The 14,120-nt window shown below is 44.2% G+C and overlaps 1 protein-coding gene across 7 annotated transcripts; it reads left to right on the forward strand.

Annotated features, from left to right (window-relative positions):
• The first annotated feature begins 6,775 nt into the window (after nucleotides 1-6,775).
• On the forward strand, nucleotides 6,776-12,078 carry HEXIM2 (HEXIM P-TEFb complex subunit 2). Of its 7 annotated transcripts, none has more exons than XM_007482476.3 (3): nucleotides 6,776-6,843; nucleotides 8,974-9,097; nucleotides 10,882-12,078. In XM_007482476.3, exon 3 carries the CDS (start codon nucleotides 10,967-10,969, stop codon nucleotides 11,702-11,704), a length of 738 nt encoding a protein of 245 aa, XP_007482538.1. In that variant the 5' UTR covers nucleotides 6,776-6,843; nucleotides 8,974-9,097; nucleotides 10,882-10,966; the 3' UTR covers nucleotides 11,705-12,078. The 7 variants fall into 7 exon arrangements, with proteins under 7 accessions (XP_007482538.1, XP_007482541.1, XP_016286054.1 ...); XM_007482479.3 differs by having other exon boundaries at nucleotides 6,790-6,843; nucleotides 9,007-9,097; XM_016430568.2 differs by lacking the exon at nucleotides 6,776-6,843 and adding an exon at nucleotides 6,925-7,096.
• The last annotated feature ends 2,042 nt before the right edge of the window (nucleotides 12,079-14,120 follow it).

The following is a 14,120-nucleotide window of genomic DNA, read 5'->3' on the forward strand; positions in this document are numbered from 1 at the left end:
ATTGTGCAGGTTTACATTAGGGAGAAAGACCCTAAATTCTCTCCTGACTGGAATATATTTTATTATGTATATAAGGAGAAAATTTAGAGGGTGAAAATACAATACCAAAATGTATCTTTAGGCTAAAGGACAAATCCAGGGAAATTACAAATGGTCAGAGTAGGACAAGAGACTCTCAATACTGAGCCAGCCTCATTCTGACGTATGTTCCACTGGAAATATGTATTATCCTTTGGACTAAATGACATTAAAGGTTTATTTTGGTAAATAGTTTTTGCGTTTTAATTCTCCTTCAAATATGACATCATACAGCAGCACCAGCAAACTGTTCTATGATGGCAGAATGACAACACTGCCCTCTGGCTTTGCATACAAAATAGTATTTGTTTTTAAGTTTTGAGTTTAACAGCTAACCTTTGGTCATAGGGCTTATACATAAGAAGATAGGTTATTTAGATCATGTTTTGTGAGCATTAGAAAAATGAAATCTTAAGGAATCTTGGAAAAAACTTATGCATTATGTATTACTCATCACAAAGAAATCTATGGTTAATTTTTGGTAGAAAGGGATCACAAATTTAGCCATTATTTTTTTATAACAGGTTTATCTATCACTCCAAATAACTTGGTGAATAACTGACCACCCCCCCACCCCCCATCATGCAATCTGTCCTTTGAATTTTTCTCTAGGAATGCCCTGACTTCACATAGGAAATTCTACCTTGAAATTGTTTTGTATTGTAATTTTTCATCTCTCTATCCAAGATACAAGTACCTTAACAAACTTTCTACAAGAAGGGTAGGGGCTATATAAAACATTTAACGGGTAATAGCATTCCTGGTAGGGAGATAATGAACCAGCTTAATTATCTGTTCTAACAGGAGACTGTACTGATAAATATACAAATGATCCTCAAATCCATTCTAATTTGTGATAATAGCAACCCTTACCATTTTTTTCCTTTGTGTAGAACTGATTAACATGTTTACATGTTAGAAATGCCAGATTCTCTCCCTTCCCTTAGAACAGATCACAAAAGTATGGTCTGAGAACCCTAGGGGATCCCTGAAATTCTTTCAGAAGAGTGGTCAAAACTTTTCATATTATTTACCTATTAAAATACTCCCTTTCCTACCTATCAGTATAAAGTGAAATTTTCTTCATATACTTCAACCAAACCAATATGTTTATAAGACTGGAGAAACAGAAAAGGGAATCTGGCTTCCATTAAACCAGGCATCAAGAATAACATTTTCTAGTTTTTGTGGGTTATTTTTCATTTTATTCCTTATTATGCAATGGGCTATTTTTAATATTTTAAACTTTTGTTTTAATTTCTAATAACTATCAATAGATATAACCTACACAAAAGCTCTTTGGCATCCTCAACAATTTTTAAGAGTGTAAAGGGATCCTAAAACCCAAAAGCCTGAGAACTGCTGCATATTAGAAATTGACCATTTAACTTTTTGGTGACTACTAAGCAAAGTAGGGAATATCAAAGTTTGCCTAAGGTGTACTCAGCAGGATTAAACCATTGTCACTCCTTGGTTTATTTTATTTTGTTGTTTCTTAGAACCCTTACCTTCTGTCATAGAATCTTAGATACTTAGAAAGTAACAGTTCCAAGGTAGAAAAGCAAAAAGGCCTAGGCATTTGGAGTTAAGGGCCCTTGCCCCAGGGTCACACTGCCTAGAAGTGTCTGAGGTCAAATTTGAACTCAGGTCTTCCTGTCTCCAGGCCCAATTATATCCACTGAGTCACCTAATTTCTCTCCCTTTCCCTTGGTTTAATTTTAAGCTCTACTGGAGCCAGGCCCCCATAGTTTTGGGCTGAGATGTAATTCGAGGAGATTCCCCAGTGACTAGCTTGCATCTTGCCTATTTTATCAATTCTTTGAGTCCTAGTTTCATTTAGTTATGGTGATACATGTTGGTTGGCCTTAAAAAGTGCTATTCCCAAAATATATAGGGACTTGACTGAGAGCCATTTGTCTAGCAGAGTTAAAAGGTTACGAATGAAAAAGATTAATTATGACTACATGAAAGCATGCTTCAAATAACTAATAGTTAAGAAAAATTAGAATTTAAATATGAGATTTCACCTCAAATAATGCAAACTGGAAAAAAAAACACATGAGAACAATGGAGAATGACAAGCACATTGATACACTGTTGATGGAGCAGTGCTGTATTAGTCCAACTATTCTGGATTCCAGATTGGAATTATGCAAGAACTATGGACTAAAAGTCCATATCCTTTCACCAAGATACTGGGAACAGAACCAGGAAAGTCAAAGATAGAAAAAAAAGATGCAATATATAGGATGTCCCAAAAATAATCATAACACGTTTGGTGGTAGGAAATAAAGGAGGTGCCCCTTAATTGGGGAATGACTAGAAAAACTATGGAATATAAAGGTAATAGAATCTTGTATAGTTAAAAAAGAATATAAGGATGCCAGAGAATTGCAGGAAGATTTGCATGAACTGATGCAGACTGAAATAAGTAAACTAACAAGATACCTAGGAAATGGAAAAGATCTCTAAAAGTAAATTAATGGAAAAGGACAGGAAAAAACAATATCCCTTAACTATCACAGTAGAAAAGTAGATGACTAGAATGGAATATAGTATATATTGCCAGATTCAGTCATTTGCATTTGATACTTTTGTTTTTCTGAGTCACAAGAGTTCAAAGGAGGGTAGGCTTCAAAATGGCAAAGATAAAAAGGTATCAAAACTTTTTTTCTTTTTTTAAACCCTCACCTTCTGTCTTGGAATCAATCCTGTGTATTGGCTCCAAGGCAGAAGAATGGTAAGGGCTAGGCAATGGGGGTCAAGTGACTTGCCCAGGGTCACACAGCTGGGAAGTGTTTGAGGCCAGATTTGAACCCAGGACCTCCCATCTCTAGGCCTGGCTCTCAATCTACTGAGCCACCCAGCTGTCCCCCCCCCGCCTTTTTTTTTTTTAAGATCATTATAATGAGTTTCTTCTGACTAGGTTGTTGTTTTAGCTATACTACTTACTATCCAGTTTCATTTGTCAAATAGTTATCTATGGCTTAAGTTTGTAAAAACAAAACGAAACAGGGGGCAACTGGGTAGCTCAGTGGATTGAGAGCCAGGCCTAGACATAGGAACTCCTAGGTTTAAATCTGGCCTCCGACACTTCCTAGCTGTGTGACCCTAGGCAAGTCATTTAACTCCCATTGCCTAGCTCTTACCACTCTTCTGCCTTGGAACCAATACACAGTAGTGATTTCAAGATGGAAGGTAAGGGTTTAAAAAATAAAAAATTAAATTAAATGTTCTTTACTGTGTTCTATAGTTTTCAAAGAGAGCATTATCATTAATATTAGTATTTGCAAAGGGGACTTTGCATACACTTGGAAACATTAACTTTCTGGACCCATGACTTTCATTTCAGCTAGGATTTCCCCAGAATGGGAAATTTTTCAAATATGCCCTTGCCTGATGATGGACTAATAAAAAAGCCTAAAAGAGTGGGGGGGGGGGGGGAGGGAGGAGTAGGGCATATCAAAAGATTTGGAAAACTCACAGCTAGTTGACTATATTTAATCAAATTTGAGATATCCCACCATTGAAGTCTCTTCATGAGGCCAGTGATCATGTATCTATTATAGCCAGTACTGTGTGGTGACACTGTTGGTTTTCCTTAAAGTGAGACTTGTAGAACAGAACATAGTGTAGATTACATAGAACAGGGGCTCTAAACCTGGAATTTACTGATTTCAGGAAATCTATGAACTTGAAGATACATCACTCTTTTCATTAACTTCTAGTTGAAATTTATCATTTTCTTCAATTATGAACTTTAAGAAGCAATTATTCTGAGTTCATACATTTCATAAGACTGCCAAATAGTCATGACATTAAAAAGATCAGAATCATAGGGACTACAAAGCAGCTGATTGAATCTTGGCCAGCTGTATTGAATATTGGAGAGCTGGCCATCCCATTCTGCTCATGATAGAAACAAAGAATGGGAGAGGGAAAGTGGGGGATCATTTTGCCAGGTCAGTAACTTTAGCTCTGATAATTTTCTCTATAGATTGTTTCTTCAAAGAGTCTGTTTAATTATGGTAAATGTTGCAACAAGGACATGTGGTGGGCACTACTTTTCTAATAAACCTAAATATCAACAAAATCCACTGAAGTGGAATTGTTACAGAATTGAATGGTCAAGTTTTTTTAATATATAACAAATATCTTCCCCTCTAGAGAGAAAGTACCAATTGATTTAAAAATATTTTAAGGAGAAAAGATGAAAAAAAAATCTGGAGGCAATTTTTCTTATCTAGTTCAATGTGTGAAGTGTTTAAAAGTCCCAAAATCTGCAGGGAGCACAAAATAGAGTCCTGAAAGACAACACCAGAGCATCATAATGTTCCAAATACTTTCATTTGAGTAAATTAATGAAGACAGCACCCATTTGCTCACTAGGACTTTTTCCAACTACAATAGGTCAGAGTAGGAAATAAGGACTTTGGAAGTCTGCAATACTGAAAATCCTGACCAACCCTGCAACCTCATTTTGGGACTGGAAGAAAAAAAGCAAGGTGTTTCCAAATTCACTAGTGTGGGGTGTGAGAAGTCACCAGTACTTATTAAAACCTCAAAACCTTTGAATCCTTTTATAGATTTGAGGGGTTGGGGGGCACTTGAGAGATAAGGACAGGAATAAGTCATAAGAAAAACAAATATGCAACAAAGGAATAGTAAGTGCTGGAACCAAATTGTTCTGAACCACTCATCTTGATTCTGAAGAGAATTTCTGCTGGGGGAAAAATCATTCTAGTCACTGGTCAATATATTCTGTTTACATGTAGCCACAGGGTTACAGGACCAAATCTTGAAGGGCACTATCCGCAGGACTTAATGACAATTACTGTCTAATACCAATGCTGAACTTGCTCCAGCTCTATCCATGTACAGACTAAACTTTTGATGCTGCCATGACACTTTCTTGAGGCAGGTTAATGAACTTTCCTGAATGAATAACCTTTGTATCATCTGTAAAAGCCCCTAAAATAATGGAACACTGGGTGAACATTAGACTAAGCTACAAAATGAGCAGTTTGGCCCCATCTTCAATACTTGGGCCCTAGCCAAACTAAGTTAGTAGCACAGACAGAAATAGAACTTGGAGTTCCTAACCACCAGTCAGTCCCAAGCTTTGACAATTAAAAAAAAAAAAAGGTTTCATTCTAGTTTTCCTGAGGTTCTGAACAGCTCACTGGTCAACCTTAGATGAAGTCATGTGGGTTATGATTTCTGAAAATCATTAATCAATTGGGTTGCCACCTAACATAGGCATAAAATAAAATACAATGGTCTTCCTTTGCCCCAAATAATGAATTAGGGATCGTGTATGTATACAGATGATCTGTAAAGGAACACCTTAGTACTAAAGTTCCCAATCTTGTTTTCTATTTGTTGTTTCCTAATATACCTTTTTCACTCTGACATCTACAGATTAATATAGAAGGGAGAGTCAACTTTAATTCAAGGGAAATGCTCTCTATTTAAGGAGAGAAGGAAGGTGGTTGTTCCAAATCTGGATTATAGTATAAATCTTATTCTGCTTTTGTGGTTATGTCTCAAATCTTCCTTTGGAAACAATTTTAGAAGAGAGAAAAAAGGCTTAGAGTACCACCACCACCCTCCTTCAAAAAAATAAAATCAAACCAAACCCTTTTACTTAAAAAGGAACCATTAATAATAGGAGATATAAGCTTCAATCTGAGCTCATTTAGATTACTCCAGAATCAAAGCTCCTGGAATGATGAGTTTCTGACTACTTCTGGTAATGAGAATTGAACTGAGCACTCAGGCTCATCAGGCTGTAACAGTCTCAATTCTAGCATTGTTCACACATCAGTCACCCAGAAAATCTTTCCCACTTTCAAGTCCTAACTTGGCCTCAAATTAACTATAACTTTTAAAATAACCTATTATTTTAGAACATCAAATATTACATGTTTCTCTCTCTGTGCCTAGCTTTCAAGATAATCTTCTTTGCTTCTGCTAGTGATGCCATATCAAAGCTTTACTCTTTAGGCAGATGATGCAGTAGCAATAGAATTTACGCAGGGAGGGGGAAGAGAAAGGACTGAGGGTAAGGTTTATCATGCAGTTGCCACAAAGAAGAGCTCAAAATTCTATTTTCCCTTATGTGGCAGCAAAGGCTGGATCGAGATCACACAAGATATCACTCTGGTGACATACGCTGGCGAATATAAAGCTCCTAGTAACAATGAAACTGATACCACTAAATACTTCCCAACCCACAACCCCACACCTTGTTTGGTAAAAACGGAATTCTTTAATTGTGGAACTTTGCATGGGCTGAATTGGAATAATTCTCTGCCCCCCCCCCCCCCCATCTCTCTACGGGCTTTGGGTCAAACGTTATGCTCATATTTCAAAATGCAAACAGACGTCCTATTGGCCTAAGAAAACGGACAGTTACGTTTCATTTCCTAGACGTGCCGGAGCTGGGTGTTTGTTTTTTGTTCTCTATCTTAAAAAGAGGCAAAGAACCCCCTCCCCGACTTCTCTTGGAGTTACATGGGTGTCAGAGAAAGGAGGGTATGAGGAAAACCAAACTTCACAAGGCCTCTCCTACTCCTCCCCCCTCTCCCCCCAGCTGGTTCTAAACATTTGGGGAACTATGTTCTGAAAAGGCTGGGGCTGGACGGGGATGGAGGGGGTGGGGTGGTGAGCCTGTCCGGAGCGCGCTTGGAGATCCCCCAAGCATTGGGTTCCAGAAGGTTTCCAACCGCCCCACCCCTTGGCTGGCTCCAGGAGGGTTTCGTGGTAGGGAGGCAGCTGCACTGGGCGGGCGGGGCCGGGGCAAAGGACTGCCCCCGGGGACCCTCCCTCGGCCGTTAGGCCCATTCGTGAGGCCCGGGAGAGCGCTGAGAGGGCTGGGGGCCCGACCGCGCTCTCCCCTCCGCCCCTTTCCGGGGAAGGGTCCTTTCCGAGGCCCTGGAATCAGTCGGCGGAGGTGCAGGGAGGCCCGAGGCCCAGTGAAGGGCGAGGCCGCAAGCAGGCCCGGCCCTGCCCGGGGGTCGGTCCTCCTCCTTCACCCCCCTCTCTGTCCCTGGGGCCGCTCCCCGCCGTCCCCCGGAGCAGCCCCAGCTTGGCCAGGCTTCTCCCCGCGCCCGGCCCGCCCCCCCCACGGGGGTCCTCTCACAGCACAGCGACTCCCTCCGCTACCTCCTCCCAGCCCAAAATGGCGGCGGCCCCGGACTCTTCGTCGCCCGCCTTCCCGGCCTCCTCCCTTTCCTTCCCTCCCTCCCCTTCCCTTGCCTTCTCTCCCCTCCCTCCTACAGGGTTGCGGATCACTCCGCGCGCGCATGCGCCTCAGCGAGTCCCGCCTCAGATTTTTTTTTTCCCTTCTCTCAACAATCCCCACCTCCCACTCTGCTCCTTCCGGATCTATTTCCAGCCAGGACGCTATACTCCGTTGATAAGCTCTTGAATTGGACCGGGGAAGGCGTCCCCGCCTTTGATTCGTCACCAGCGAATAGTGACAGGGATAGACAGATAGTGACGAGTGCTGTTGACCAATCAGAGGCCCAGAAGGCGATACGCCCGAACAGGGCCTGTCGGGTTTTGGAGTCCATAGGGCGTGGTTGTGGAAGTGAACGGCATTCTGTTCCTCTTTCCTTGACTAGAAAAACTACAATCCCTAGCAGGCATAGCGATTCACTCGCTTTCCACCCCCAACCCCCAACCCCCACTCCCCGATGCCCTCGTGCGCTTGCGGCTTCGTAGAGCTGTTATTGCAGTCGCTGCAAGACAATTTAAGCAATAGGAATTACGGACAAGGGGCTGCTGCGCAGTTAGACACACAGCCGTTGTCGTGTGTGGCAGCCCTTGGCAACAAATAGGTCAGTTTATGTTTCCAAAGCTCTCATCTCCAACCTTCTCGTCATTCTGGCGAATTGAGCCTCACCACTCTTTCCAGGAGAATTCTCTGGGAATACAGCTACCAAAATGCACGGGGTTCTCACCCCCTCAGTTCAGACTCCAGTTTCTCCACCCTCACCCCCACTCCCTCTTCACTTCCGGTACCAGGGGCCAAGAGGGAGTAGGGCCTGGCCCTTGCCGGCATGGAGGCTTTACCCCATCCGTGCTGGTGATGGGAGAGGCTCAGCATACCGTAGGGGGTGGGGGTGGGGGTGGGGGAGGTTTAGCTCCCTCAGCCAGAAAGAATGGGCGTCGTGATCACCGACGGAAGCCTTATCGGGGGAATTGTCCCTTTAGCAGTGGGATGTTTGACTAGTCCTCAGCCCAGGCTCTCCCTCTCAGCCACTTTAGCCTCAGCTAGGAATCCCATTCCATTCCTCTCATTTTGACTTCATTTTACTTTTAGGATTACTTCTCCTTTGTCCTTTACATCTCTCGGTTTTAATTCATTACCCACTCTCCACCCAGCTCCTTGCCATCTCTGCATCCTAGAGTAATGGGTGATGGCTGGCCAACTTTTATGCCAATTTTACCCTCCTTCCCATTAGGCATTGGGTATATGGAGAAGTGTCATCATGTTTTCGGAGTGAAACTGAGGAGTTGGTCATTAGTTCTGCTTGTGGCAGACACCCCACCCCAGCTGAATCTCTAGTGCCCTGAATTCAGAGGCTTAGATGCCCTTTACCCAGGTGTAGGTGGCACAGGAGGAAGGCAGATTTGTTTGGGAAATCCAGTGGGGGGATCAGTTTGTGAACCCGTTTTAAGTTTGGCCCTTCCTCACTGTGGGAAGTGAGGTGGCTTCTCTTAGGCCCTGGGAAGACAGCCTCAGCCCTCTTTCTGCTCTGGGTTCTCTTCAGGCACACCTGTCACAAAATGGCTTCCCTTTCCATTGCTCAAGGAATCCCAGGAGGAGACAGAAAAATTCCCCCCTTGAGGTTAGCCATAAGGCTTTTGTTGTGTTCTCCTTTACAGCACAGACCATCATAGAGTAACTTCTGTTCTCAGGTTTGAGAGAAAAGAGAGACATCCTCCCTGTCACTTCCCCTAAACCTGGAAAAAGCCTTCTTGAACCTGTACTGACCCGGAGGAGACAAAGGTAAGTGGGCCTTCCTTCTCCTCTTCTTTTGAAAAAAATTTTAAACCCTTACCTTCTATCTTAGAATCAATATTATGTGTTGGTTCTAAGGCAGAAGAGTGGTAAGGACTAGGCAGTAGGGGTTAAGTGACTTGTCTAGGGTCACACAGCTGGAAAGTGTCTGAGACCACATTTAAATCCAGGACCTCTTATGTCTAGGCTTGGTCCTCTATCCACTGAGCCACCTGACTGCCCCTTTAAATCTGCCTTCTTGGCAGGGAATGACCTAGACCTGAATCCTGACCTTGAATGTGGAAGGGGACAGACACTTGAATGATGTAGAGAGCACATATGTAGATATCATAAACTCTGAGGCCTGATGATATGTGGGAAATAGCAGACAGATCACTGAATTTTGTAGAAAATTTTTTTGGGGGGGAGGGCAGATTTCATAGGAGAGGTGGTTTGTTTTGTATTTGAGGAGAGTTAAATAGGGACCTGGAAACCTGGGCTAGAGGGTGCCATTTATTGTCAATGTGACCTCCAGTAAATCACAGCCACTCAACTTCATTTTCTTCCTCCACTATGTAAGGAATTTAGAGTCTGTGACCTCTTAAGGTCTCTTGTCTCTGTTGTTCTACAATCCCCCTTTTACTCTGTTCTGCCTCTATCCCCCTTGTAGAAATGCCCAGAGCCAAGTCATCTCTTGATGGGAAACTCCCTTGCTCCCACTATATACTCTTTCTCTACAACCAGTCCAGGAGTCATATTTAATCTTGAATTTTTAGTGGAGGTTTTGGAAGAAGAAAAAAGTGCCACAGTAGGGGATGCAGCTGACTCGGTAAGGTGTAAGGCTAGCATGGAGTGAAGAACAAGCTAGTTTTTGTAGTGACTCTCCTGTCTGAGGGGTTAGAAAAAGGTACTACCCTAATGTATTCTGCCTGACTTGCTTTTCCCAGGTGGGGGCAACTCCAGCTTGGCCCTTTTTTGGAAGGAACTCTTGACCAAGACAGAATCTGTCTCTCTCAGTTCTTTTCTTTTGTGCATGTGAAATGATAATTAATGTATTGCAGAGAACCCCATGACATCCCTACACCCCCACATTCCCTCACTCTGTCCTCCTTCCAAAATAACTCCCCTCCAGTATCCTAAAGGACAAATACAAGCCCTTTGCCAAGAGAGACACCCTTCTCAGCATATTCTCACATGTCTAGGCTTGTACACACAAAATAATATAGATGTCATGTGTGCAAACACACTCAACATACACACTATGAATACCCTTGTATGTACCTTATATGTTCACTACAATGCAGTCCACATCCCTGCACACATTCTCTTAACAGCAGCATAAATAAGGATGTGCTTCTTCATGTGAGAGACGGGTACTTGGATGTATAGATGGCTTGGTAGTCTTTCAAACCCACAAAATACTCAGCCTTATTATTTGTTTTCCCAATCTCCATCCTGGCTGCCACCATTATTCACTGAGGATTTTGCTGCAGAATCACCCTTCTTAAAGAAAATAAGCATGTGCTTTCCGCCAGCCCAATTCATCTTCTTCTTCTACCTCCAGGTAGAACCTCATAGAAAGGACAGGACTGTCCAGTATTAATTACCTCTTCCTGCCTAATGCCTTTTTTTCTTTTTACAAATGTGTATGCATGCTTATGTTCCTATTTCCTTCCCATAAGACTCGCAAGTTCTGGATGCCCCCTTCTCTGCAGTCTTTTCCTCTCTTAGGGCCACAGCCCAGTCAATGCCTAATTGTCCAATCTCTCACACTTCCCTTTCTTTCTTCCTAGATTCTAGAACTCTGGGATCTCTTCCAGCCTTGGGGTACCATCTGAGCCTTCTGACCCTGGTAGCTGTCAGCCCCTGACCCCTGGCATGGACAGCCCATTGGAGTGGAAGGAGCCAGCAAGTAACAACAATGACAGCAGTGGACAAAATGGAACATCCCAATTTGAGAGCCCAGGGAGTGGCCCTACTGAGGCACTGGGTCGGAGGAAGCATAGACGGCGATCCTCAAAACGTAAAAGACATGGTTGGCGGCCCTATCTGGAGCTGAGCTGGGCAGAGAAGCAGCAACGGGATGAACAACAGAGCCAGCGAGCCTCCAGGGTTCGAGAGGAGATGTTTGCCAAGGGGCAGGCTGTGGCACCCTACAATACCACTCAATTCCTGATGGAAGACCATGACTTGGAGGAGCCAGACCTGGAGAACCACCAGGGGGTACCTCACCAGGGTTCTGGCTGGGAAGAGGAAGATGAAGAAGAAGGTGGGGGTACTGGGGACCTTGATGGTCGAGGGAAGGCCCAGGGTGAGTTCCTCCAAAGAGACTTCTCAGAAACCTATGAGCACTACCAAGTAGAGAGCCTCCAGGGCCGAAGTAAGCAAGAACTGGTACGGGACTACTTAGAGCTGGAGAAACGGCTCTCAAGGGCTGAGGAGGAGACAAGGAGGCTGCAGCAGCAGCGAGACCCCCTGGGTCCTCACCCCTGCCACCGAGCCCAGGAACTGGCAGCTGAAGTGGAACGATTGAAGATGGAGAACCAGCGGCTCCGTCGGGAGAATGAAATGTGGGGCCAAGGGGGCAACAGCCCTAACGGTGATGTAGGCACCTAGGGGAGCCCCGACCTAGCCTCTCCCCAGCCCCCTGTGGTAGGAGGAGAGGCTTTCTAGCAAATAGGGGGTGTGGGGGTGCAAGGAAAGGAAAAGGCATTCTTTCTGCACTCCTTTTACCTGCCCAGCATGGCATCCAAGGAGATTTGCAGAATTTGTGTTCTTGAGCAGCCCTGCCTTCAAACTCTGGGCCTCAAGGCCTAGCTCTGGACTGAGACCAGTAGGAGCAGAGTTCCAGGTTTGAACTTCTCCCTCCAGCATGCTGCTGCTTCAGAGGAGAAGTTCCGTCAGGACAAGTTAAGTTTGTTTTCTCGCTGTCCCTTGTTTTATCTTTTTCTTTAGTAAAATTAAAATGGCTTGATGAGAGCAAAGGGAAATTGGGTAGGAATTGTATCACTGAGATGGAAAGGATCCTCCATATCTCCTTGGGAGATGGTGAGACCTAGAGGGGAAGGCCATGGGGTTGGGTTCCTGCCACCTCCATTGGAAAGAGCAGAGTATGGAAGAGTACCTAGACCCAACTTACCACCCCTCTGGGTGCACTGGAGCCCCTGTGGGTCTCCGGGGAGATGGATACTTGGGCTAAGTTAAAGGCCTTATCACTCACATCCCAAGTTAGAACAATAATTTCTCTTAGGTGACTGAGTGAAACCCAGACACTGGCCTGTTCCTTCCCGTTCCCCTGCCTCTGTCATTCCTTCAAGAAAATGGAGCTGATGTCAGAACCTTTGTACTATTCAATAATAATAATGATGATAGTTAGCATTTATGTAATCCTAATTATGTGCCAGGCAATGTGCTAAAGCATTTTACAAATATTGTCTCATTTGAGCCTTACGACAATCCAGTGAGGTAGGTGCTATTGTCCCATTTTACAGATAAGGAAACTGAGGCAAACAGGTTCTATAACTTACCACGGTCACATTATCATAGCTAATAGTAATAGCTAACATTTATATAGCATTTAATATGTTCCAGGCACTAGTCTAAGCTCTTTATAAGTATTTCATTTGAACCTCACAACAGCCTTTCCAAGTAGGTGCTGTTATTATCTCCATTTTACAGATAAGGAAACTGAGGCACAGTTAAGTGACTTGCCTAGGGCCACATAGCTAGTAAGTAGCTGAGGCAAGATTTGAACTAGGGTCTTCCTGATTGCAGACTTAGCATTCTATCTACTGTACCAACCTGCTTCTCGATAAGCAAGGATAACTTACTGGATGGCTCGAACATTCAGGCTTACCCTCACCTTTATCATTTTGGGATTCCAGGTATTCCTAGTCCCCTCCCTTCTGACATGCCTTTTAAATGGTAGGTCCCTAGGAAATGAAGGAAGTCCCCAAAAGGGCAGTGTACCCAACAGAAGTAGAAGAGAGGCTGACATCTGGCCCTTCGGTAAATCCACAGACAATTATGTGCCTTCTATGTGCCAGGCATTGGGGATGCAAAGACAGTGAATGAAACATTCCCTTTTGGCAAAGATCCTGACTGGGGAGATACCTTTGTTGTGTCTGAACTATAAGGAGAGCATTTCATTAAGAGTTGAGTGGGTAAAGGTGGGCCCCATGCTGGCTCTTTTGACCATCTCCAGTCAGCCCTGACCATCTTATTTGAATCAGTGCACATAGTTGAAGGGGATGGGAGAGAACACTCGGCTAATAAGTCTCTTCCTTCGGTCCAACTCAATTGATTGTTGGGACTTGGGGAAGAAGAGCAGCAAAAACAAGGTCTGCCTTTTACCTTTGGGGTCTGGTAGGACTTGTACCTTCAGCTCCTTCAGGCATCGCTCTTCTTTGCAACTCTCCTGGATGAGAGGCTGGGGAGGCAATGGGACTTCCAGCTGGCAGGGGCTGGAATCCATTGCAAGCCCACCAAGGTTAAACTACTTTCTCAGCGTCACACAGGCAATAAGTGGAAGCACTGGAATTTGAACCCAAGTCTCTTGATGTTCATTCTAATGCTCTTTCCACTCTAGCCTGGATGTCCCTTCAGGGTCTAATGTAATGATCCTTTGAAATACAGAATGAGGAATCAGCCTACTCACCAGTGAGCCCTGGAGTTCACATTAGCCCTCTACTCTGACCCAAGCAAGAGATAGACCAGGCTTAGTTAAGGCCACATTCTACCTCCCCCCCCAAAAAAAATAGAGTCCCTGGAGGGGGAGGATTGCCCTCTCCTGACAGTAATGATGGGGAGACTGTTGGGCAAGAGACAGCTCAGAAAGGGGAGATAGTTGAAGTTGCTGGCAAGTCAGTGGGTCAACTAGTGCTGACTCACCCAGGAGTAATGCTTGGCACTGCTAGGTCCCTCTGGCACCTGCCTGGGGCAGGGGTGGGTGAGGGGGAGTTTTCAGGATGATATAGTGACAGAGATCTTCTCACCGGGGACCAGAGTATCAAAGGTTACTCCTGAAGGGTTT

The sequence above is a fragment of the Monodelphis domestica genome, chromosome 2, assembly GCF_027887165.1.
Source record: "Monodelphis domestica isolate mMonDom1 chromosome 2, mMonDom1.pri, whole genome shotgun sequence".
In the NCBI taxonomy this organism is placed as follows: domain Eukaryota; kingdom Metazoa; phylum Chordata; class Mammalia; order Didelphimorphia; family Didelphidae; genus Monodelphis; species Monodelphis domestica.